This window comes from Chlamydotis macqueenii, chromosome 3 (genome assembly GCF_036417535.1).
Source record: "Chlamydotis macqueenii isolate bChlMac1 chromosome 3, bChlMac1.mat, whole genome shotgun sequence".
NCBI lineage: Eukaryota > Metazoa > Chordata > Aves > Otidiformes > Otididae > Chlamydotis > Chlamydotis macqueenii.
The window spans coordinates 117,150,296-117,173,787 of NC_141558.1; the positions used below are offsets into that span (position 1 = coordinate 117,150,296).

A 23,492-nucleotide genomic window follows, 5' to 3' on the forward strand; every position below is an offset into this window, starting at 1 on the left:
TCCCATACTAATTGGCCATCAGATATTTCCTTTGCAAATGCAAAGGGTACGAAAGTTAATTAATCAAGAGCTTATGATTCAGGAGAATATGAGTAGTTCAAGATACACCACCAGTATCATGGAGTAAATATTTATTAACACCATTAACACTTTGTTTCATCATGAAGATAAACATCTACAACCAAACTTTGTAGTTAAACTGATTTAGAGAGTTTAAAAAAATGCACCAGCTTTGATTAAAGTTAGTGCCTTTAACTCGGTGATAGACTGTTAGTCCTTTTTTTACAGACTACCTGTTAAACTATATGGAAGGATCAGCTTCCAGATACTGAAGCTGTTTCCAGTACTTATAGCCATGCATTACATTTCACTAGAACACAGCTAGAAGCTAGAACACATTCTCATTTCCCAAAAAATAGTGTTTGTTACAGAGCTATTCTTATCACAGCATTTGTTATATATGGTATTTATAGCCATTACAGTTTTACAATATCCACAGGATAATCCACTCATCAGCCTGGACGCAATAGGCTTTGCCAAAACAAAGTACCCTCAGAATTGGACTACTATTGCAGATTGAATCTTACAATCCAACAGGAAAATTCATACTTGCACTGATATAAGGCTTCCAAAAGGAAAGCAACTGATGTTTGAACTGTCTCCATGAAACCCACGCCACTGAAGGTACACACAGAGGCAAAGAAAAAAAATAAAAAATCCTTACACGCACCTATTTAAGACAAGCACTTACCTTAGTCCCATTGGGTTTATCAATTACAAACACTTCACTCCAAATCTGAATGCCAGTAGTTTCCCGTTCACATCCACCTCTCCATGTAAACCCCGTCAATGGCTCGGTGTTTCCACCTATCCAGCAAGGAGAAGTCTACAAAACAAGAGGAGGAGAAGCTTATTTAAAACCAAGAGGAGATACCTTTTTTTTTAATGTTATGTTTTAGCAGACTTCCACATTGTTCTCTCATTTTCCTCAGAGCTATAACTGACAACACTGTACAAAACATTAAAACACAATGCTCCTCTACTGTGTTTCAAGGATCATCCATAAAGGAATGTTGTTCAAGTCTTTTTGTTCAAGTATTTCAGCAGTTGGACAACTTTTCAGCCACTAAAGAGTATGTGCACAGCTTTCAAGTCTCAAGCACTCAGAGCTAATGACAACAGCTCGGTTTTGTACACTGATCCCACTTTGCGCTCAAGCCCTTCTCTCCAAAACACAGCTGTAAATAGCATGTATTTTAACCACAGGAACAGCTAAACCTCTGCAAGGAACAAAAAACCTAATCTTGACTTATTCCTCTCCTTTCCCTCTCACAAACAGGTCATCTGCTGAAACTAACTAAGCACCTAAACACCTGCACTAACAGAGGCCAGCACAAGACTCCCAACACCAGCTTGCAAAAGCCAAAGAAAAAAGGCAAGGACCAGAAGACTTACAATCTATACTTGTCCCAGTTACAAAGTACCTTTTGCTAAGTGATTACAATTCAAGAGAATAAGTCATGTTGAGAGTTTGATACATGTCAATCAACCCATCCATATTAAAAGTTTTTGGCACGTTGTCCACCTTGCAAGAGACTATCAGAGAGTCAAGTACAGTTCGCAGCTAACACTTCTGGCTGACAGTGCTATAACAAGGTCTTCAGTCCTCAAGGACAGGCAAGACAGAGCAGTGGCTCACATAGAAGATCCCATTATATGAACACATTTAACCCAGAAATGCAGTTTATGTATTGGGTAAGTAAGGAGTATGAACAGGTGCCCTGAGGAAGTTTCACTGTGATAGGTTTATATACACCAAAATCCTACAAGAGAGGGTAGGCAGACAATAGTTTAACTGATGAGGGGGCTTAGAGAAAAACCTTTCTTTCACAGGCTAGAGCACAGCATGCTGGCAGAACAGAGACATTTCATGAATTTGCCTGACTGCCCAGAGATGATTACCAGCCAGGAAAGTGTACTCTTTGAGAAGGTCAAAGGGGAGGCTTCTCAGTTCACTAGACTATGGTCTCTACCTTGCTGATTTTGCACTGGCAGTTTTCAGAAAACAGCTCAAGATACATCTCTTCACATGTCAGAAAACAGCATGAGCACCCAGGGGCTACACAGAATAAAAAATACTTACTATAAGTGAAACTGCTTATTTCAAAAAGGTGGTGGGGAAAAAAAAAAAAAAAAACCTGCACACATTCCTCATGCCTAGCTGTATGCAGAGCAAACCATACTAAGAGGGAAAGGCAATCAAGCAGTTCTGCACCAGCATTATCCCAAATGCTAAGTGCACACCATTCAGCTCTGCTATCTGAATCAGACATGGCAAAAGTAAATGAGATGAGTAAATTTAAAAAAAAAAAAAAAAAAAAATCAGAAAATGAACACAGGTGTCCAAATAAAGAGAACCACAGCTTTTTACAGGCAGGTTGTTAGGGTTTTTTTTTTTTTGCCTGTTTGAGATTTTTTTGTCATGCACATAAACCTCTACAGAGAAACTAACCAAAACCTGAATAGTTTTACCCTGGAGTTTTTTATCCCAGAAGACACTTACGCATCCACTGACCACTGTAGGAATCAAAACTCCAGATCTGCTTTGGGATTCAGTACACATCAGGATACAGTCTCACAATGCTGAATCATGTTTCACAGGTATATGGCAAGGGACTGCAGCTTTTCACTTTTTCAAAAGAATCTGTTACATTATTCAACAATACATTCCCTTTGTCATTTTTACAAGACTACTCTTTTCCCAGTTTGGTCCCAGAAATTATCCTTATTTGTAGCAATTCAGACCAAAGCAGCACAAAAGTTTAGACAAGTGCCTCAATGAGCACTAGATATGACCACATTTGATTTCATCTAATTCATGTCACAGGAGACTTTGGTGTCTTAACAGGCACAACTTCAGCTGAAGCTGCTTCATCTTGTGGATGATGCACTTAAGCCTGTCTCTGACTGACCTTTGCATCAGTTTGAAGCACGCCTAGCTTGTTACCTCCGTCTTTCCTTAGTTAAAACTTCGTATTTTAACAGTCTCCATCCATCACGTTGGCTTGAAAGCTATTCAAGAGATTGGAGGAGAAAAAAAAAAAAAATATATTTTGTTCCTGCATGATATCAAGCTAGAAGTTGCACTACAATCAGTCACCTAAAAGATACCCTCTCTAAATATATTCCACAGTAAGGAAAGAATCAATGCAGCTTTATTTGTATAGTGTAATTAGTACATAGTGCACCTTGAAGATTAATACAAGCTAAGAAGGTCACACTCCTGGGGAAAAAAAAAAATGCTTTTAAATCTAAATTTACTAGTGTTACTGCATCCAACTCTTAATAAAGCTTGAACTGCAAGAAAGATCACAGGATCCTTGCAGCAGTTTCCTGAGTACATAACTGCTCCTGGTTTTTGACAGGTTATTCTGTTCCATTTCAAATGAGTAATCATAACACTAAGCATCAGTGCTTGAAATTAGATGCCCTGAAGGTAGTGACCAACCTCACCCATACCGAAATCCTACCTGTGACTTCAACAGGCAAAAGTGAGATTTTTAGAACTGTAACTTTTCACGTGACCTCCAGCTCTTGGTTTAAGACAAGAGGATAAGATTCTGAAGTAACTTGTTTTTCATCACACATGTTAATATCCACAGGGGAGAATGTTTCCAAATGGCTTGATTAGTGTACAAACTGAATGCAGACACTTTAGTATTTCATGCAGGATCCAATATTTAGTTCACAGACTATAAAGACTTGTAATTAAGCCTGACTGAATACAGTGTGATCAGACTAAAGAGTCCTATAAAACTATACCAAGGCTTCCGGCTCCTGTATTGAAATTTGCATAACCATTGAGGACACCATTTGACCCAATAGAATTTAGCAATGCTCAAAACAGGAGGCGTTGCACTTATCTTTCCTCTTGTCCCCAACTCTCATTAATCAGTTTGCAGCAGCTCTGATGCTTGTCAAACTCTTTCGCTAAGCCAGTTTACATCACTGAGCTGGCAGGAAAACAATTTGGCGAAGTCCAGCATCTTCTGATGTACCATTGAGTTGGATCAGCTCAGCTAAAGGCCTGCAAGCATTACAGCTTCAGAATGCAAAAGTCTGGCCAGAAGCAGCACGTGGAGAGCAAGACCTCTCCACATTTGGTAAAGGGATAGTGGTTACAGCAGATGGTCAAGTTTGCCTTCGTCTTCAGTTTAAGTGAAATAAATGGTATTTTGAAGGACACCTATAGAAAACTGAAAAAAGTGATTGCACAATAAAGGGAACAGAGAGGCATGATAGAACACAAGGCTGAAACAGTGTTTCAATCAATTTTGTTTTATTAACTTTAGTTTTATTTCACAATATGGAAGTTAAGAGTATTTGCTTAAAGCTCACGCCTCCTATTTTTGGAAGGAACTAGGACTACTTCTACCCAGTCACCATCTAGTTCAGATTGCTATACTTCTCTGTTTATACACAGTTCACTGTTTGTTTGTGGGGTTTGTCTGGAAGGGTTTTCTGCCCTGTTTTCAATATAAACAGGACATTAGAGAGTGTTTATACACACACAGAAAAGGTTACCCACTGAACAGCTATATCAATGAAACTTTTATGCCTCCATATGTTAAAAGAGTCTTAAGAAGTTGGTAGCCCCAGCTTGCTACTCTGTATTCCTCCTACCACATCCTCAGTATCTTTCTTACAGAGCTCTTGGTAAATCAGTGAGAGGAATTGAACAGCAGGTACTACTGAGAGCAAGAGAAAGGAAGTCTTCATCTGCCAACTAAGAGTAGCTTCTTTGTAATATTCCCATATTTCCTGTAATTGCTGGGTTTATCTTGATTTCTTCTCAAGCCAGCTAGCACAAAGGTAAAACAGATGCAGTCATGGTTAGTTTCTGCTACCACGAATTCCAACTCCAAAGAACAATGACCGAAAAAGGTCATTTAAGACCTTTAAGAGCTTCAAAGAGAAACAACACTGAATTGTCAATATTCACTACGCAGATTAAAGGAAACATACCACTACCTGTGACAGGCAGATGTGTATGCTCACAGGAGGCCCTACCCCACCTTCTCCATATCAGCCAAGAGTTCAAAGTATCATAGAAACAAGACAACACCAGCCAAAAGCTACAAACTAAGAGAAGAAATTAAATTTTGGATCAGGCATTCATTAACCAATGGCTTAAAAGGATTTTAAAAGTTCCTGGATTAGGTTCAGAGACACATTCCAAGCAGCAAACAGAAGACTTTCGCCTTTTTGCCATACCTCAGATTTAAGCAGATTTAGTCTCCAATAGCACCTGATAAGACTACTCTTTTTGCAACAATGGGGAAGCTAGTGCTACAATATGACTTCAGGAGATCAAGTCAAAGCAAGATTCCTCCAAGCCACCACCTGGATAAGCCCCTCCCCAAAGTCAAGTAGAAGGCCACTACACTCCCTCATTCAAGTTCTTCTCATGTCCATTTACATCAAGACACCAGTAGGTTCCCTTGATAACTGCAAGAAAATTTATATTGAAAAAACTGTCACTTAAATACACTTCTTCACAGAGTAGAAACAGAGTAGCTGGCTTCCCCACCCCTCAACAAGTTAGAAAAATTTGACCTACTATATTTGTGCTCAAGTCAACAAATAAAAAGGTAAGTGACTAAAATACCAAACTACTTTTTTTCCTGCAGGGAAAATCCAAATTACTCACCCTGTTATACATGTATCTAAGCATGAAGTCCAGAAGAAAAGATTTTCCTTTGCGGAAAGCTCCTGCCACAGACACAACTACTATGTTAAGATCTTTGATGTGTTCCTGAAGCAAGATTTTTTCCAATGCTTCTTCATCTAATTCAAAGTTATGATCATCTTCATGAGCAAGAACAATCTGTATGGGGCGCGGCTTATCCAAATCCACCTCGTCATCTGAGTCTGGCAGGGCATCTGAGTCAGGTAGGGCATCCTCCTCCTCTTCTTCCTCATAATGCTTACCTGTAAAAATTGACAGGTTACAGTACATTAGATGTCAGAGCTTATGGCACTAGACATTTCTTTGAAGTGAAGCCTTGAGCTGGGCTTTCATTCCCAGCAGCAAGAGTGATGTTCTTGGGAACGCACACGTGCAGACAATAAGATCAACAGCAGCTCTGTTTTCACCAGCTTTGCACATAGTCTACATTTCAGACCTCCAGCATTCTCTATGTTTTAAGAAGTCACAAAAGAAAACCAGTTTTCAGCATCAAAACTCTTTTTAAAGGCTTCTTAACAATAACTTCCATTAAAAAAATTTAATATTTTCTTTCTTATCTAGGAAAAAAAAAAGTGATTTTAAAATAAGCTCCAAAAAGGACCAAAAAAAAAGTAATTTTTAGATCACCACCTTCTTATATTATTGTCAGGAGAAAAAAAAAAAAAACAAAAACACTTGCCAGCATGTAATATGTATGTAATCCCATATCTAGTACATAACCCCATACATCAGCAGATTAAGATCCTCCCTAATTCCAACACATTACACCTGTTTCAATTCTCAGTACAGCACAGACTTCAGAGTGCCCATTCACTGCTTGCAAGAGGATAAACTCCTGAGCATGTGCAAGGCCTAACACTTTCAGGATAAGAAAAACAAAAAACATGGAAGTAGTTTCTGGCTTCACACTCTTCCTATGACATATTATTAAGTAAGATTCAACAACAGTAAGTATCAACTCTTTGAAAGAGTTAAGAGAATATTTTATACACAATTTAAGAATCAATATCCTTTCAGAGTCAACCAGCTGCTGAAAGAACCATAACTCAGATGAGACTTATGTTATTGATGAATGATAAATTAAGGTGACACAGCCCTTCGGACACACAGCACCAATATCCTATCTTCCTGACTTCCAGAATTCAGGAGTTACTGGATTAGAGGCCTAAAAGAAAGCCAAATAATCAGAATTGTCCAAGATGAAGTTTCTTCTCTTGTTCAAGTACCACAACTTTAAAGCCAGTCCCACAGCAGAAAAACTCTACTACTGGCCTGATTCCACTTTTCCTATCAAGCATCTGTAAGTGATTCTGTGCTTACAGAATTGCCTCCAACTCCAGACTTATGTTTTGGTATATTCTATCAGAACCCCACGTGCACAAACCTGACCGAGGCACCTTCCTAGCAGTTCTTTATATGGCAACATCATTGTATGAATTTCAGTACATTGGACTGCTAGTCATGCTTGCATTTCCAAGCATTCCTTTAACGAAGACGAAGAAGTAGCCACCTCTAGTCACTCAACGCACTGCGTACAGGTATGTTACATGGCCCTCATGCTTCCTGTGGAAGCAGACCAGAAACAGTGTTCTCTTGCAGGATATGTCATGAGGCACCACGGAACACACCACAGTTTAATTCATCCATGGCAGAGACTCTGTCAATACCCACAAGACTTGCCAGCTCATTCCTGGCAGACTTTGCATCCTAGATACCATCACCAGCCAGAGACTTATGAACAGTGCTCCAATGCACCCTGGTTTTTGTATGTAATGAGACATTTGAGTTATTACCATTAACTTGACAAACTGGTAACATGGTGACCCTGGAGTATTTCCAGTGGCTGTCTCTTTTAGCCAGTTCTGACATTCCATTTCATTGCAAATCAGAGAGGACATTTCCAAGCACTGAATCTGTGCTGCCTCAGTGGCATCACTCTAAATCAAAATGGTTGACAAAGTAGGCTGAAAAATTCAATTGCACCAGCAGGTCTGACAACTGAAGGAGTAACTTTAACAGAAAAGCTGTCAACAGGACATCAAATATACAAGCTACATTGACACAATATTGGTCAACTCTTCAGAATAAAAACTTTCACCTTTGGCCTAAAATTTTCCTATTCCTTGAAAATAAACAAGCCCTCTTTTTTGGAAGAATTTACAAAACAGGTTTTGTCCCATATAAGTAGCATCCTTTGTAGGCCAGAAAACTTGGGAGGGTAGCCCAGATGAGGCACAAAGATTTTGACAGAAATCAGCATCTGTGATTGTGTTTCTAGATTGTGACAGCCTTCAGCATCACAGTCTAGAAGCATAAAGGGAATAATTCTATTGATAAAAGCATTCAGATTGTATAGCTCCAGGAAGAGATGCCTGCATTTTAGCAAACAGATATTCACACAATGTATCAAAGCCTTTGCTTCTACATATTCCCCAGGCAACAAGTTTAACTTGATCACTTAAAACAGCCTTACACTCTTATTTAAACGCATACTTTACACTTCAGCTGTAGTAAGGTATCAGTTTTGTCCACTAAGGTAGACTGTACTATAGTCTGAAGCCACATCTGCAGCTTCTCTTCATTCACTTGGAGAGTGACAGTAACTATCTTTTCCTACCTGAAAGTCACCAGAACCTTAGCAGACCTCAAAGCAACAGTTGTAGCAGCATCCTTCCATCAGTGCCATGAGTATAGCCACCTAAAGCCTCTTCAAGCCAAGAAGCTTTCAGAGTAAACAAGTAGAGTGGTCTTTTATCACTAGTTATTTCTAAACAAGTAGATTCTTGCTATTACAAGTAGATAGTACTATCAAGAGCTTACATGCAATATGCCTGTTAAAGTTCACAACATCTTGTTAATAGTATTCTGCACTCCTGGAGTTCTCTCCTGTCACGTCTGAGCTAAGTGAAGATTCATCTTAGGCCCTATTCAACTCCTATTAGATTTCACTTACTAGCAGAAACCGGAAAGTCAAGTTCAGAGCAACAAGTTGGGTTTTTTGTTTGGTTTAGGTCAGGTTGGTTTGTTGGGTTTTTTTTGACTAGCCAGCCTAACATATCTAAAAGCTCCCAAACTACCTACAGAAAAGACCACAATTGCCATGAATTAAGCACTTTAGAGGGTGGAGAACTGCAGTGTCAACAGATGTGAAGGAAAGTTGATCTGTCCAGAAAAGCTGGTTTGATAACTTCATGCTCAAGTTGCCAAGACTAAAATATCTTAAAGGGAAGGATGAACTACTACTTTGCAATTCCCAGGACAGACGTTGCACAAGTCAAGCATGTTAACTGTAGAACAAGTGCTACTGCTCATCCCAGCAGCATAATCAGCATATGCTAACCTGTCATGTGCTCCTAGGCAGATGTTACAACCTTTTTGATCCTTTATACTACCTTCTGGCTGCTTACCCCATTACTCTGGCTAGCCAATCTCAGGTAGTACTGGAGTACTTTGGAAGTCTTTCTAGAAGGCTTCAGCATCCTGAGCAGAAGGACCACATTCCACTTCCAAGAACCACATTCAAAGCAGTCTCAAAAAATGGTCAGGACAAGCAGTCTCACTTCACAGTCCAGTTTTCCACAAAAGCTGCAGAAGCATTGTAGGAAGTTCTCTAAGTAGTTCATAAAACAAGCATGCCAATAGCACTGCCAAGTCAAGTCAGGCCAGGAGTTAGTGAAACTCACAACATGAAGCGCTACTCCTTACTTGCCTCCTCCTCCCTTTCCTCACCTGCCCCCAGCATGGTCATAGCATACTAATTGAAGCTCAGAATTTAAGTGGATTTGTCCTAAGTTTATGGACCACAAAATGCTCTAGGTTCTTGCAATAGTCCAGTCCCAGCAAAGGGACTAACTGTAGAAGAGGTGGCGTTCACACAATGACCAGTCATATATTGAAGTGTTTCTAGCCAACGGGACGGTAATTTAGACTTGCAAAGCACATGGCAGCCTCCCTATATAGGTCTTCATGACAACACATTCAGTACTGCTAGAAAAGCAACCAAAGTAACACACTTTGTTATAAGGTGGTTTCTTTGTTTTTATAGTGTCTCTTTAACACTTTGAGAAGTCCAGTTCCATCCTAGTAATGGAGTTATGGACTCAGTACATCCACCTCACACGTTTACACTCGGCGGTTGTTTCAGAGGCATGGCTGATGGCTCCCTGCACTGCATGCAGAACAGCCAGGCAATGCTGCCTCCTGTCAGGATACTAAAGGCAGGCTGATGGATTCATCCAACTCACTCATGGAGTTGGTCTCAACGCTGTTGGAAATCCCAAAGTGAATGGAAGACTGGACTTCAGGTTTTTAGTACACACAGAAAAGCTCTCATCTGTCAAAGCATATGGCACTAGAGCTTGTAGCACAGCGTTGCAGGCCCAGAAAGCCATAGCTAGATTTTTCTTATTTCAAAATGTTCATCTGACCTTTGAAGCTTCTGCACTACTGAACTACAGTATCTACCACTCTGGCTGGAGCTAATGCAAAAAAAAAAAAAAAAAAAAAAAAAGATCATCAACTGGACTTGCCCCTGAAGTCTGCCATTCATTCAGGCTTATTACTATGGCTGTTTGCTAATCACTCCCTACTCCATCTTGGCTTCTTTCAACTTGAATAATTCACTTGAAGCACGTGAGCTAATGCACAATTCTGACTGTGCATAATCACCTCCTAACCCAGGTCAAACAGGCTAGGAGATACAAGAGAAGCAATACTGTACAGCAAGACACAGAAGCAGACAAACTTCAATGGAAGCAAACATAACCAAAAGAAGATACTACCAGCCAGTTTCCCTATAAGCTCTTTACTCCACTCAGTAACAACTACAACAGGACTATTGACACTCATCAGCTAAGTACCCAGAACAAGTACCATTTGTTGAAACACTAAGCCAGATTTTGAGAACAGTAGCTTCTTGTGTATGTACAGACAATATTTCAACTGAACAAACTCAACTAAATAACCTGTTTATTAAAGTATGAGGTAAAATGAAAAGCTAATTCCTGCCTTGCCTAAGTACACAGTTAGCAGCTGATGACCTATTTGTCCTGCAGTATAAGAACATGGGAGTGAAAATAGTCAGCTTAACCTCCGTGCTATGAAAATAAGAGACAGCCTGCTTTAAATGCATGTTCCTCCCTTTAAGCACATTAATTGAAATAAAGTACCAACATAGTTACATTTAAGTTCCAATCCAAATACAGCCTGAGTTCATTAAACACATCATTCACATTCTTTCATGACTAAAAAAGAAGCACACACTAATTGCTGAACTCAGCTAGTTTTAGACATAGTATAGGTTTCTGATCAAGCACTGAATGACAGCTAGTAATTGCTTCTCTGGACGGTGGGTTGGACACAGACAATGGCACACAGAAGCAGCACAACATTAAAATAAATTTAAATCCCATTTGCTTTTTAGTGGCTTAAGACTTGATTATGAACAAAGTCTAAAGTAGTCACTTTCATCAGTACTCCGTCCATTTGCTCTATCACAAGGAGTTACAAAGACTTCACTCTGTATATCTTCAAGGTGGTAGTCTTAGTATCTTGTTTGTTCAGAAACCTGCACCTTGCTAAAAGTCCAACTTTAAAATCAAAACTTCCAGTACCCCTAGATATTTCAGCTCACAGCATCCCTGAACTCTTTTTCCTGGTGCTCTAGATACAATGTTTGTGTCCATACAAAAGTGATCTAAATCTCTCCCTCATAGTTCAATACAGATGCATGGCAAGCTGAAGTGGGTTATACTAACCTCAAACCATCTGGCTCGAAATCTTGTTCTACCTCTGCGGCCTGAGGGAGTTCACAGCTTGAACCAGAAGCTTAAAATAAGTTATCATAAGGAAACTGCTGCACTACATTTAAGCATAATGCATTCTCTCAGAGCTTCACCTAGGAAATTTTCCTTAGAGAAAAAGGATATAAACTGTTCAAATGCTTCTTGTTTTGGTGTAGTGAACTGAGGAAAGCGTAGGCATGTGTGAACTGAGTTCCAGAGCATAGAAAAAAAAATTAGGTTAACCTTCAAACCTTATTTGGACAAGGTAAAAAAAAATCTGGCACATCTGGGGGGAGTGGGGGGGAGGGGGGGGGAGTGTGAGGAAATCACTCTAAGTTACAAAATTGTCCTCTCTTCTCCAGCAGTCCTACTCCATGCAATAAGCTCACAGTGAGACTGACATGAAAGCTATGGGGCTGCCACAGACTTTCACGCATCACTGCTTTCCTATTGCTAACTAGCACATACTGCCAAGTAGCTCATTTTAAGGCAAGAAATAATTAAATGTTTTGAATATTTCAGTTTATAAATAGGACTGACGAGCTAAGTTCCAAAGACTTATTTGGATATCCAATAAGACTGACAGAGGAGTAGGGGAGGGGGGAAGACACATTTAACTCTCGCTGTTCCTTCAGGGCAAAGGCATGTTAAGGGACAGATCTAGAACTGTTACATAAACTGTGAGCAGAAGCAAGAAGCACCTGAAGCTGCAATTCTGCCAGGGTAAAAGGGAAAAAGAAGATATTCTGATGACCTAGATACCTATGAAGTATCGTAATTAACCAAACAATAGGCCTGTCTACTCTTAAGTGCTTTAAATTGCTTCTTTGTTGAATGGTCTGCATGCATGCAGGAGCAGACAGCTCTCCCATAGCTGCGCAAAATACTGACAAACTAGCATTTTGTCTTCTCCATTTAAGGGGACAGAAAAGGTAGAGGGAAACTTCATTGCAGTGAAGAGGTGAAGCAAAAATGTTAACTCAGCTATTTTCAGCAAATGCAATACAAGAGACTACCAAATAAACAGAGACTAAGACAGAAGAAGCACAAACCCTGACACAACCTAGTAAGTACAAAACAAATATATATATATATAAAAGGAGTGCTTTTCTCAAAGCACATCATTAACTTAGCAAGAAAGATGTTTCTCCATAGCTACAAGTAAAAACTTGGAGGGTAAGGATTGTGACAACGCATGCTTCTCATCTTTCTTCCACTCTGCCTGAAAACTGTAACTATTATTGGCACACTCACTGAAGGACCTAACAGGATCTCCACCCACAGGAAGGTTTATCAGTACTTTTCCAGCCCCCTTAAAGAATGCTCCTTTAGAATATTAAGACTGAGGCAGATGAAAGCACTACAAGGTCTCCTTCTCACGTTTTCTCCCCTTTCTTACCCATCCCCCAGTTTCTTGAGGATAGGAATGAGAATACATCGGATCTGACAACGCCCTAGTTCACCATGGACTCTGGAAACGGCCAGTGAAAGCTCTTCGGGAACACGTGGGCTATCTGGATCCTTGCAGGCCATTTCCAGGTGGTTATATTTTAGAGAGATTTTATTTAAGGTTGTTGCTCACCCAAGAAGATTCAGTCAGTATTTTCTAATAGGTTTAAGCCATAAATGCATTTTATGTACCTTGTATGTATTTCTCATCTCAGCAGCTGATAATTTAAACAATGATCAGCTAATCCAAACCAAGATTGAGCAAGAAGGATAGGGAGAAAAGAGTAGGGCGAGATATGTCAATTGCAACTACCTCACGTCTGATCTTTAGATTAGCAGCCAGAACAGGTTTAGTCACCTAACTGCATCTGTACCACAGCCACAGAGGAGCTCAGCAGCAAGCAAAGCAAGTGCTCATTTTTGCTGTACAAGGAGATACACCAAAGAGCCAGTTTTCATACTCATTTCCAGGATAAACAAGCCGTCAGTCAGGAACACTAACGAGTTTAAAGAAACATAGCAAGCCAAAAAGGCTTTAATTTTTCCTTTTTGATCAAACCACGCTTTTAATAATCTGAAGCTTCTAAGCAAGTGATGTTTTAGCCCAACCTCCAGCTTACACTTAGCTTCCCACCCCCAAGTTCCTGCAGCTGAGACAGCCTCCCATTCAGCTTTTCCAGCTCTGAACTCCACAATCCTGTTTTATTAAAAAGTGCTACACTTCATTTCGAAGAATGAAGAACAATACAGGGAGAGACTCAGTTACCTTAAGCAACTGCCTTCTCTAGATCACATAGCTATCAAAACCGACACAGTAACTACCTTCAGACACCTTCATGGAGTATTTCAATTCCTCCTCCCTCTCCCTTCTCAACTGTTCTTAACCTGGTAGCATCACTAACACACCTGCCAAATGAAAGGGAAGTGTGACCAGGGGAAATACATATGCCAAGACAAGTAATACCCAGAACAGCAATGCTAATTGAAACAGGAAAAAAAGCCCCACAAGTCACATTTAAAGAGAATTGAAACAAAACAAAAACAATCACATTTTGCACATGTTCACTTTATATCCACTGGACGAAGAGATTTTTCTCACATAGCTGCAACAAAAGTAGTTTTCACTATGGTCCCTGCTGCTAAGCACATAGACAAAGAGGCCTGGGCTGCCATATCACTTTTGTGCAATTAACCCATAATAATTGACACAGCACCTAACCATGTCCATATACTTCAGAGCCCCACACCTACTCTCCAGAATTCCTGAGTCCCTGCCAGGCATCACCGCTGTTGCACCAAAGCCTCTTGCTAAGGCGACAGCTCAAAGTACATTTATTCTGCCAACAGGACAAAGACAGCAACTGCCTCCTCCTCCCTCCCCTGTTGCCTCCTCAAGCCTGTTTAAGTAGCACAGCTGAGTCTTAACCACTCCCTTACACAAGGGCTCTCCCACTCTTTCCCATTACCAGCACCACACAGTACCACCTTGCTTTTCCTGCTAATTTCACCACATATCCAACACTGATGAGAGTCAAGTCAGCTAAATAAAACAAAACAGCAGAAAAAGCCCTCCAATACAAACAGTTTTCTACAAACTGTATCACCTCAATAAGAGTCCAATGAGCACTACAGCTAAGACAGACAAAAAGCAGAGCTATGCAGCTTCATCTGCAGGGAATAGGGTCAGTTCAGCTGTACTGATCAACAGGACAGGACTGCTGCCCCCTGTGTTGGCACCACTGTCCCAGATCCAGACACCAACTTACCTTGAACAAACATAGGTGATGTGCCATGCACTCTACAGCCTCTGAAACAGCTGCACCACCACAACTGAAGGGGAGGCATAAGCTGCTTGATTGGGTACTGGTGCCAAAAGAAAAATTCAGTTTTGTGACTACAACCTATTTAAGCTGGAAAACTTCTCCAGACTCTCAGAAATCACAAGTACAGTTAAGAAGCATTTTCATTTGGAGACTGACTTAGTGATATATGATGACACTGCAAAGATGGGTAGACAACTGGGCTGTAACTGAATCGTACTGTGTGTTGCCAAGGATTTGTCTAGAACTGAAATAGTTCAGATTTAGGCTGAGCTACCCAATACATTTGTTAACCTTCACTTAACAAGGTTTCCTTCCCTTGCAAATGATGGTTAACACTACTTTAAGTTTTGTAAAAAACTTAAGCTAGGATGTGTGTGTGTGGGAAGACCTTGAGCTTGGCATAGTCCTTCCTGCACTAGAAGAGCATTCCCTTGAATGTTCCTACTGAATACACTGTACCTGCTAAGAGCTGTCTCTACCAAAGGGTAGATTAGAAGAACTTTGATTTCAAAATCACCACAGTTAAGTCCACAAGGGCACTGTAAAATACTTACACTTTAATAGCTTAGTTCCACGCAACGAGCACCTTTGTATCAGTTCAAAGGGCTCAAGACTTACCTACTTACCTAAGCTTCTTTAACATCATTTGTGACACTTGTTAACACAGAGACCTCAGCCACTGCTACCAAAACAAGGTCTTAAGAACAGGAGCATTTTGGGTTTTTAAACAGCATGTTCCTGGGACAGCAAATGCCATTATTATGTGTACACTAACGTCTGCTGGCCAGTCAAGCCTGGTGGCGAGAGGAAAAAGAATAATCCCAGCGGTAAGGCAAGCCACACCACCCTCCTGAAAGGAACAAACACAAAAGGGGAGCTGGTTACTACTTCTCTTTATGCCAAGTTCTCGGACTAGTCTGAATACATCTAGCCAACCTAACTGCTTTTCTACAGGACAGCACGTCATACCCTATGTTGAGACTAAAAATGGTTTAATATCCATCTTCTACTTGAGTGGAGAAGGAAGAGGGAAATAAAACTGCATGTTTAACATCTCCCTCCAATCAACAGTTTAGTCTTTGTAGACTATATTTATTGTCCTCAGTCTGTGTATGCATGAAATCCTTCCTTGCAGCGTATAGAGGACAAACACTGGGGAGAGAGGTCTGTGTTTAGCAGATGAACACCAAGAGAGATAGATAGCAGCGTGCTGTTCTTTAAAGTTCACAAAAGCTTCATCTAGTCAGTTCTAATGCACTACAGAAATAAGAAGTCAACAACAGTCTAGACTACAGAACAGCTCAGTTGGATCTTTGATTAATGAAACAGTGATATGTCTGCAACTCAAAGTAGTTAGACTGTTATTCTTAGAGTCTCAGTCTATCACATGAGCCAACTTCCAACCTCTTTAGAAGCACCAGACTGCATTTTAAGGGTCTTCTCAAATAAGCAGGATTCCTAGTAGCATCCGAAGGCTCCACAAGTATTTAATCACATCTGCTATCTAAATGTTCAGAGTGGATAGTGTGTTCATTTTTCTATAGAAAAAGTAAGCTTAATAGCAGGAGTTGCACTTTTTAATGCTTCTACCATTGTTTTATTTTGAAATTTTTTTTTTGCCTTTTAAATCTTAGGGTACAAAATGTGGTAAGTTTTCAGTAGCTATTTACAGTACTATTACCTCTAGAAAATATCCCAGTTCTGTGCCCCAATCCCCAAAAGCATTACTTAACTGCACTTTTCCAAACAATTTCTGTACTAAGAAGTCTGACATACAAGCATTTAGAATGATCTCCTTTTAAGTATTTTGTACTGCATTCCATCCCTTATCCCCATGACAAGCTTAAGACTTTGTTGCTTGGAAGATAAGTGGTAACTGCCTTGAGGACAGCTTTAAGGTCATGTTTAGAACAACGCTGCTGTCATTAACAAGAACAATTCCTTAGTATTAGTTCAGAATTACAAAGTATTTAAGAAATTATTTCTCTTAAAAGCAAGACAACGTCCTGTTTCACTAAAGTGATTTGGTTATATCAAACCTTAACCTAATTTTCTACAACAGTTATTTTTCACTACTATTCTATGTCTAAGCAATACATTAAAGGAAGCCAAGCTTCTGCCTTCATGAGTAGCAGTTCATGTACTTTGAGCTATTGTTCCTCCCCTGAAATCAGTACTGTGATGACTTCCATATCAGGCAGAGGATTGACAGATGGCACCTTTCATTTCCCAATTGTTTAAGGTTTCCCAAGTAGATCACCCTACACAGACTAAGATAAATGAACAGCCACAATCAAAAGCCAGAAGATCTTTCTTACATTTACCTGAAAATGCAGAAGGGGTTGAGGGGAGGGGAATAAAACATAGCATGCAAGTTTGCAGGCAGTAGTATCACAGGACTGGGCTTACAGAGACCATTTAAATAACTGCACTTCTTGTTCCACTCAGTAGTACCACTCTGTTTGAGAGGCTAAGAGGTGAGAAAAACTTTTCCAAGTACATACAACATTCAAGAATTAGCCCTAACATGTCAGCACAAGCAGCTGATGCATGTTCTCCAACAGGTTTCTATAATTTTCAATCCAAATAATAACTTTAAAAGCCTTGTTGTCCTGGAACTATTACATAACACATTGCTCAAAAGGCACTTCAAGTATTTTACTGAGACCAGTAAGAACTTGTAAATTCAACATGACTATATCTAAGGTGGTAGTGAAAAAAAAAAAGAATACGTACTATGATTTAGACACTAACTATAGACTGGAACCTGATTCTGATCTCACTTGAGCAACAACAGCGTAAGAGCAAATTAAGCTTTACCCTCAAATATCAATTTACTGGAAATTACATTCTACACTCCAGCCTGTAATCTGTACAAAATTTCATTAGTTCAGGTCTTCAACTCTGCTGCCTTCCAGGTTTTGGCTTCTATTCCAGTCTTTCAAGAGAAACCTGCCAAGACCTGCAGTAGCACACAAACTCCACCTTGCCATGCAGAAATCACTGGTATGTAGGGCTGAAAATGCAATCAATCATTTGCTCATTGTCTGCTCTGAAAATAAGGTTGGAAATACATCTAGAACAAGGAAAAAAAAAAAAAGTTAGATGAGACATCTTCCCTCCTAGCAAAAGCATATCAGAATATCCCTCATACCATACACAAGCCATAAATAGAGGCCCAGTGACCAAGCTGTAAGCTGAGTCCTTTCCCAAAACGCACTTTGTGCAGTCTTACAGCTTTGACAGTTCTCTTATCTATTCCTCCAGGATAGAGGAGAGCAGGGTGATTCTTTTAAAAGAAGATGGTCTTTCATAAATCATTTATGGAGAGCCCAGATGGTCTTCTCTTTCACATTATATTTGATTTCATATTAGTCCTGCTCTTTAGTTCATCAAGCTGGTACCAAACAGGAATTCCAACACCGAGCTTACCTGCATTCACTCAGGTAACTTTTGTCATGCTGCCTTGAATGCTATACAGCTCAGTAATGCCATCTTTGGTCTCAGACAGCCTACTTTAAGTTTTACCAACCTTAAAGAGGAGCCAGCTACAAAATACTGTAAAATTATCAGAACTATTTTTTTTCTGTTTAGTTAATGGGAAAGAGAGAAGAGATTTATTTAGCTTCATAGTTCATAATGACCACAAAGATCCACTCTTCTCACGCTAGAATGAGATACAAGCTAGTCTTGTTACCTCAAGGAGTAATGTCCCCATGGATATTCTGGAATTCTCAGCAAGACTAACTAGATAGCTTTAGGATACGTAAGTGCACAAACAACCTGCTGTGGAGGTAATTCATTAAGTCAATTTACCACCTATGGTACTATAATGGCATACGTACACTCCTTCCGAAACACAAAAGGGGAGAGTAAGATTCTTGCTTTGCTGCAGAGTGAGAACTCCAGTTAAACACCAACAGACAGTTACTTGCCTATTATTAATTTACACCCTATATCATTCTCCCTCCCATTAACTCATTTGTACAGCTACAGAATACAATGGGTGTTTCCTTCAAGTCTTAGGATATAAATTGACTCAAATAAGAATTAATAGTGGGGGAGGAAAGAGAGATCTTCAAATTCCTCAGATTTCATTCCAGGTTTCTTAAGTGGACAGAGGATCAACTTCCAAATTCAAAAGCCTACTGAGTTCCTCTGATTTTATATTGAATCAGTATCAAATAGCATGCTTAGCAAGCACGTAAAAGTCTTGCTTTCCTCCAAATAAACACTACACAAAATATATTTGTTTATTTCAGAAATAAACAGAAGTTAAAGGTCAGATAAGTTAGCTACCAATGCTCTCAGAATATTAGTCACCATTACGTATTAATTTGCTGCTAGAAATTATTTTATTATAATCTTTATCCTAACAGACATCACTCATTTCATATCAGTCATCTCTCTGCAGCTAACTGAAACAGTAGACATCAGTCTGAGCAATGTTCTCACATATATGTCAAACATGCTCATCTGTTTGTTCTGGTGTTTCAGATACAAATCCCAAACGCACATACGTATTAATGTAAATCAAATCCACATACACAGCACTATGACCTTAAAATCAGCTACAGGATGAGATAATATTCTTCATGTCAAGAACAATCTTCAAAAAACAAGGAAAGCTACTTCCATCTTTCCTCCTGGACACCTCAAGAAGTTTGGGTTGCTGAAAAAGTGTTTTGAGAAAGAGACTCAGTCATTCTCCAGTAAGAGTAAAGTCTTAAGAACCAATGTATATTACTACTTCTGAAAGCTTCCAGTCGTTTACAAGTGACAAATACAACAGCCCTGCCTATGCAGAAGCCTAGAAAATATTTTTGTACCTTGTTCAACTTAGTTGAGATTAGCAACAGAACCTCAGAATACTAACAATTGGTATAGTAAGTTTGAGAAGTTAATGCAGGATTTAGTAAAAAGTTGGAAAACCGTGCTCAAACTGGCAGCTTGCAGATCACGTTGTAGGCACAGCATGCAGCAACAGTACAAACAAGGAAACAATTTAGTCTCATTTTAAAGCTTAAAACTTCCCAATCAATGACTGCCATGGCAGGATATCAATAGTCATCGGCAGGACAGGGCCTGTTCACGACTGCAGTGCAGTAACAAAGTAACTTCAAACTCCACCTTGCACAGAAAAGTCAGATTTAACCGAAACTTGGCAGTTTTCCTTATGAATGTCCTTGGAACAGTTAGAAACTTTTACATTCTGTGCTAAGGTGCACAACAGTCTACTAAAAACAAGCACAAAGTTAAAACTAGTTTTATCATAGTGCTGAATTGAAGCCTGCAATCCAGCTTGCACCAGAGACCTAACAACACTGCAGTTCACTACCAAAGCAAGAACATCACAGAATTTAATTTACCTGCATTTCTGTCTACTTATTACATCTGTTTTTGCAGCTGGGCAAAACTCAAAGTCCGAGAGGATGTGATACTGCCATGAGGACATAAGTGCTCTTCTATTACGTCGAAGGAAAATCCCCAGCCCTCCTCCCCTCCAACAGACCCACTCTTATCCAGTTTAGCCAGCTTGAGGTAGTGCCCCTGTTCATATCAGGACAAGAAGAGAAAACAACTCCTCACCTATCATAATACCTTGCTCCAGTTAGTGGAACTTTATTACTATAGTCAGTAAGTAAACATTAATCACTGATATTTAACCAAAACTCAGGGACTGCACTTAGCACAAAGTACCTGACAAGTATCAGCACTTCTGCAAGACCTGGCTCAAGCATTGCTGTCCGTCCAACATGAACAACAGCTGCTTGTCTCCTAAACTAGGAAAGACTGTTGTATTTAAAGGAATGTTTTTATGATAGTTCAAGTAAAACCGTTCTATGCTAGAACTATTTCAGAAAGGTCTTTAAGTTGCAGGTAGATGAACACGAAAAGGAAAGAATACAGCCTTCCTCAAGCCCACTCCCCCCTTTCAAAAGAATACTAGTTGAAACACCACAGAACTATTGCTATTAACTGAGGAGAAACTGTAACATCACTAGTGACTTTAGCGTAAGCTAGAACATAATAGCTGTTAAGCAACACTTACTAATGGTACAGGAGGAGTTATAGGCCTCTCCTGTTACATTTCTCTTATTGTAACTATTCCCATCTATCACTCTGCTTTATTTAATCATACAGAAAGCTCTTCCACAGGCAGGCACAGATCATCCATTGCTGTACATTGCAGACCCCATCAACTAAGTTGCTCCATGCCAAAAGTATGCAAGCAACTTAACAATGACATGGGCATGTTTCCATCACTAATGATGACACAGCTATCTTAAAGGATATTTATTACAGGTGTGCTGGTGTTTTTATGACCCTGAGTAAGCTATGCAATAATCTAATGCTTTGAGATTATTAAACTACATACTGCTGAAGACAGAGAGAATCATCAAAGAAAATTCAGCAGTTGCTGAGGGGGAGAAACCAGTACCAAATCAGTAAAGCAGTGTCATATCCTCAACTGCAATCTCTGGACTCTTTTAAATCATTAAAATTACAATGCTGCTAAACACAATCAGACATTTCCACATGCTCAGAACTGTTGTCTTTTCCTCCCTATTAAAAAAGTCAGTAGAGTAGCCACTCCACATCTGCCAGTTTATAGTGCAGCTAGATTTCCCAGTTTCTATTTGGCTTGCAAATGAAGCAATTGAAACCAGTAGCTGCACATGGCATCTGCTAGATTTTGTTTAATCGTGCCCAGTCCAATCGTTCTGTTTCCAAATTAAGTGACAGTTATACAACAAAGCTGTTTAAATAGTCCAGCATTCTAGTGCAGTGCTAAAAACCTCATGCGATACAACTCAGCGTTCAAGTCAGTACAGTCCTCGCAAGTCCCAGGTCCCCCCCCTCACACGGAGCATGGCTGAGAGAGATTTGCAAACCCTCAGCTTTTAAGCTACTCTTGAGAAATAACCTTATTTTAAAAACCATACTGCGCAGACTCCAGCACACCCGAGACTAAACACCAAGCCAGAGACACGTCTATCACCATCAGAGAGTACATTACGAGCAAGAACAGCACGGACAGGGGATCGCACGGGGTCCGTACGGGGGACGGGCCCACACAGATCAGCCACCTCCTTCCCCGAGCTGCCCGCTGCTGCTCCCTTCGCAGCCGGACGTGGCTCCGAGGAAGCAGGCGCCCCCCGGGCTGCCTCGCCCCGGCCCCGGGAGCCCCACCGGGCGGCACCAGCCGCATTCGGGCCCGCACTCCCCGCTCCTCACGTGATGTACACACGGGCGGCCCGGCCACGCTGCAGCGGGAAATAAGGTCACCACCGACCGCCGGCCCCCGGGCCGCACTCACGGTCACGGCCACCCCCGCTCCCGTACGGGCCGCCGCCCGCGCAGGGAGAGCGCGGTGACCCCGCTCGGGAGCAAGCAGCGGGCTAGGCAGGGGGGCCGCCGCACCGGCTCCCCCACCACTCCTCGAGGGCAGGCGCCAGGGCTGGCGGCCGCCCCCGCCATTTTGAGGATGGGGGAGACCACCGAGGCCTCCCCCCGGCGCCCGGCGCCGCCCGCCGACACATCCTGCCGCGCCGCGCCGCCCAGCGCCGCGCCTCCCGTGGGGGCCCCGTGGGGACCCCACGGGCGGCCCCGCCGCCGGCCCGCGCCCGCCACTGCCGCCCACCCCGGGGCCCTCGTTACCTGCCGGGTCGGGCCGTTGGCGGGCTGGACCCTCGCGCCGCGCCGCGTCCCTTTCCGCCATCTTGTCCGGGTTTAAAATTAACTCTCCGTGACGTCAGAGCTCCGCCGCGAGACCTTTATCGCCCGCCGGCGGCAGCGCGGGCAGGGCGGGTCCTAGCGCCCGCGGCTGCCCGCCCGGGGAGGGGAGGGACGCCGCATGCGCAGACCGCGCCCTGACGCTCGTGGGGGCGGGGCGTGCGCGGTCTCTCCCCACCCGCCCGGCGGCGACGTCACCGCCCCCTGCAGGGCCCCGCGCGGCGGGGACGGGCGAGGGAAGTTCCCGCCTGCGCTGGGAAGAGGCCTGCGCTCCGCCTGAGGCGGGAGGGCCTCTCCGTGCTGCGGGAGAGACACACAGAGACACCCCCCCAACCGGGGCCTGCTGCCTGGTCTGGCCCCCGACCCGAGGGGCGGGCTGTCTCCCTCACGGCCCTGAACCCCGCCGTGGAAACAAGGCGGAGCATGCGAGGCTCCAGCGCGTAGGGCGAGGGGGGCCTCGAGGGGGGTGACCGTGGCACGGCGGGTGAGGAGGCCCCAGGGCCGCGCGGATCACCTCAGGGGGAGCATCCCTCCGGGAGGCCTCACCCGCTGCTCCACAGGTCGCTCGCGTTGGAAATGTGGCCGGCCAGCCAGCCTCCAGGCCCAACCCTTAAGGCTACCTGATGGCGTCCACCTGCACGGGGGTGGCCAGGAAAGCTCTGCAATTCTGGCAGTAACACCAGCTCATGAGTTCTTGCTCGCTGTGGCACTGATGCTGCATTTGGGCTGAAAATAGACAAAGGACAGCTCTGAATCACAACAAGGCACCAAGGTTCCCACAGGACCAAGCATTCCTGCTGTTTCTGGGTTTTGTAAGAGTCTTGTTCCTCTAAACCCAAACAGACCTTACTGCATCATTTTAAAAGGCCAACTGTTAAAGCTAGCTGCCTTTACTGCACAAAGGTTTTAGGTGAGGTTTCCTATTGCTAAAGGTCACGTAAGCGTTCACAA

The 23,492-nt window shown here is 42.0% G+C and overlaps 1 protein-coding gene across 4 annotated transcripts in view; it reads right to left on the minus strand.

Moving 5' to 3' along the window:
• The window catches only part of ATL2 (atlastin GTPase 2), a 40,223-nt gene extending 17,641 nt beyond the window's left edge, over positions 1–22,582 (minus strand). For all 4 annotated transcript variants that reach the window (XR_015258018.1, XM_086743574.1, XM_086743573.1 and 1 more), the window contains exons 1-3: positions 22,467–22,582; positions 5,711–5,991; positions 752–886 (exon numbers count right to left, since the gene is read on the minus strand). Coding sequence is in view for 3 of the 4 variants with exons in the window: in XM_086743574.1 (XP_086599700.1) it covers positions 752–886; positions 5,711–5,991; positions 22,467–22,527 (477 nt within the window). In the remaining variant the exon portion in view is untranslated. The remainder of the gene's footprint in view (positions 1–751; positions 887–5,710; positions 5,992–22,466) is intronic.
• Positions 22,583–23,492: the final 910 nt, after the last annotated feature.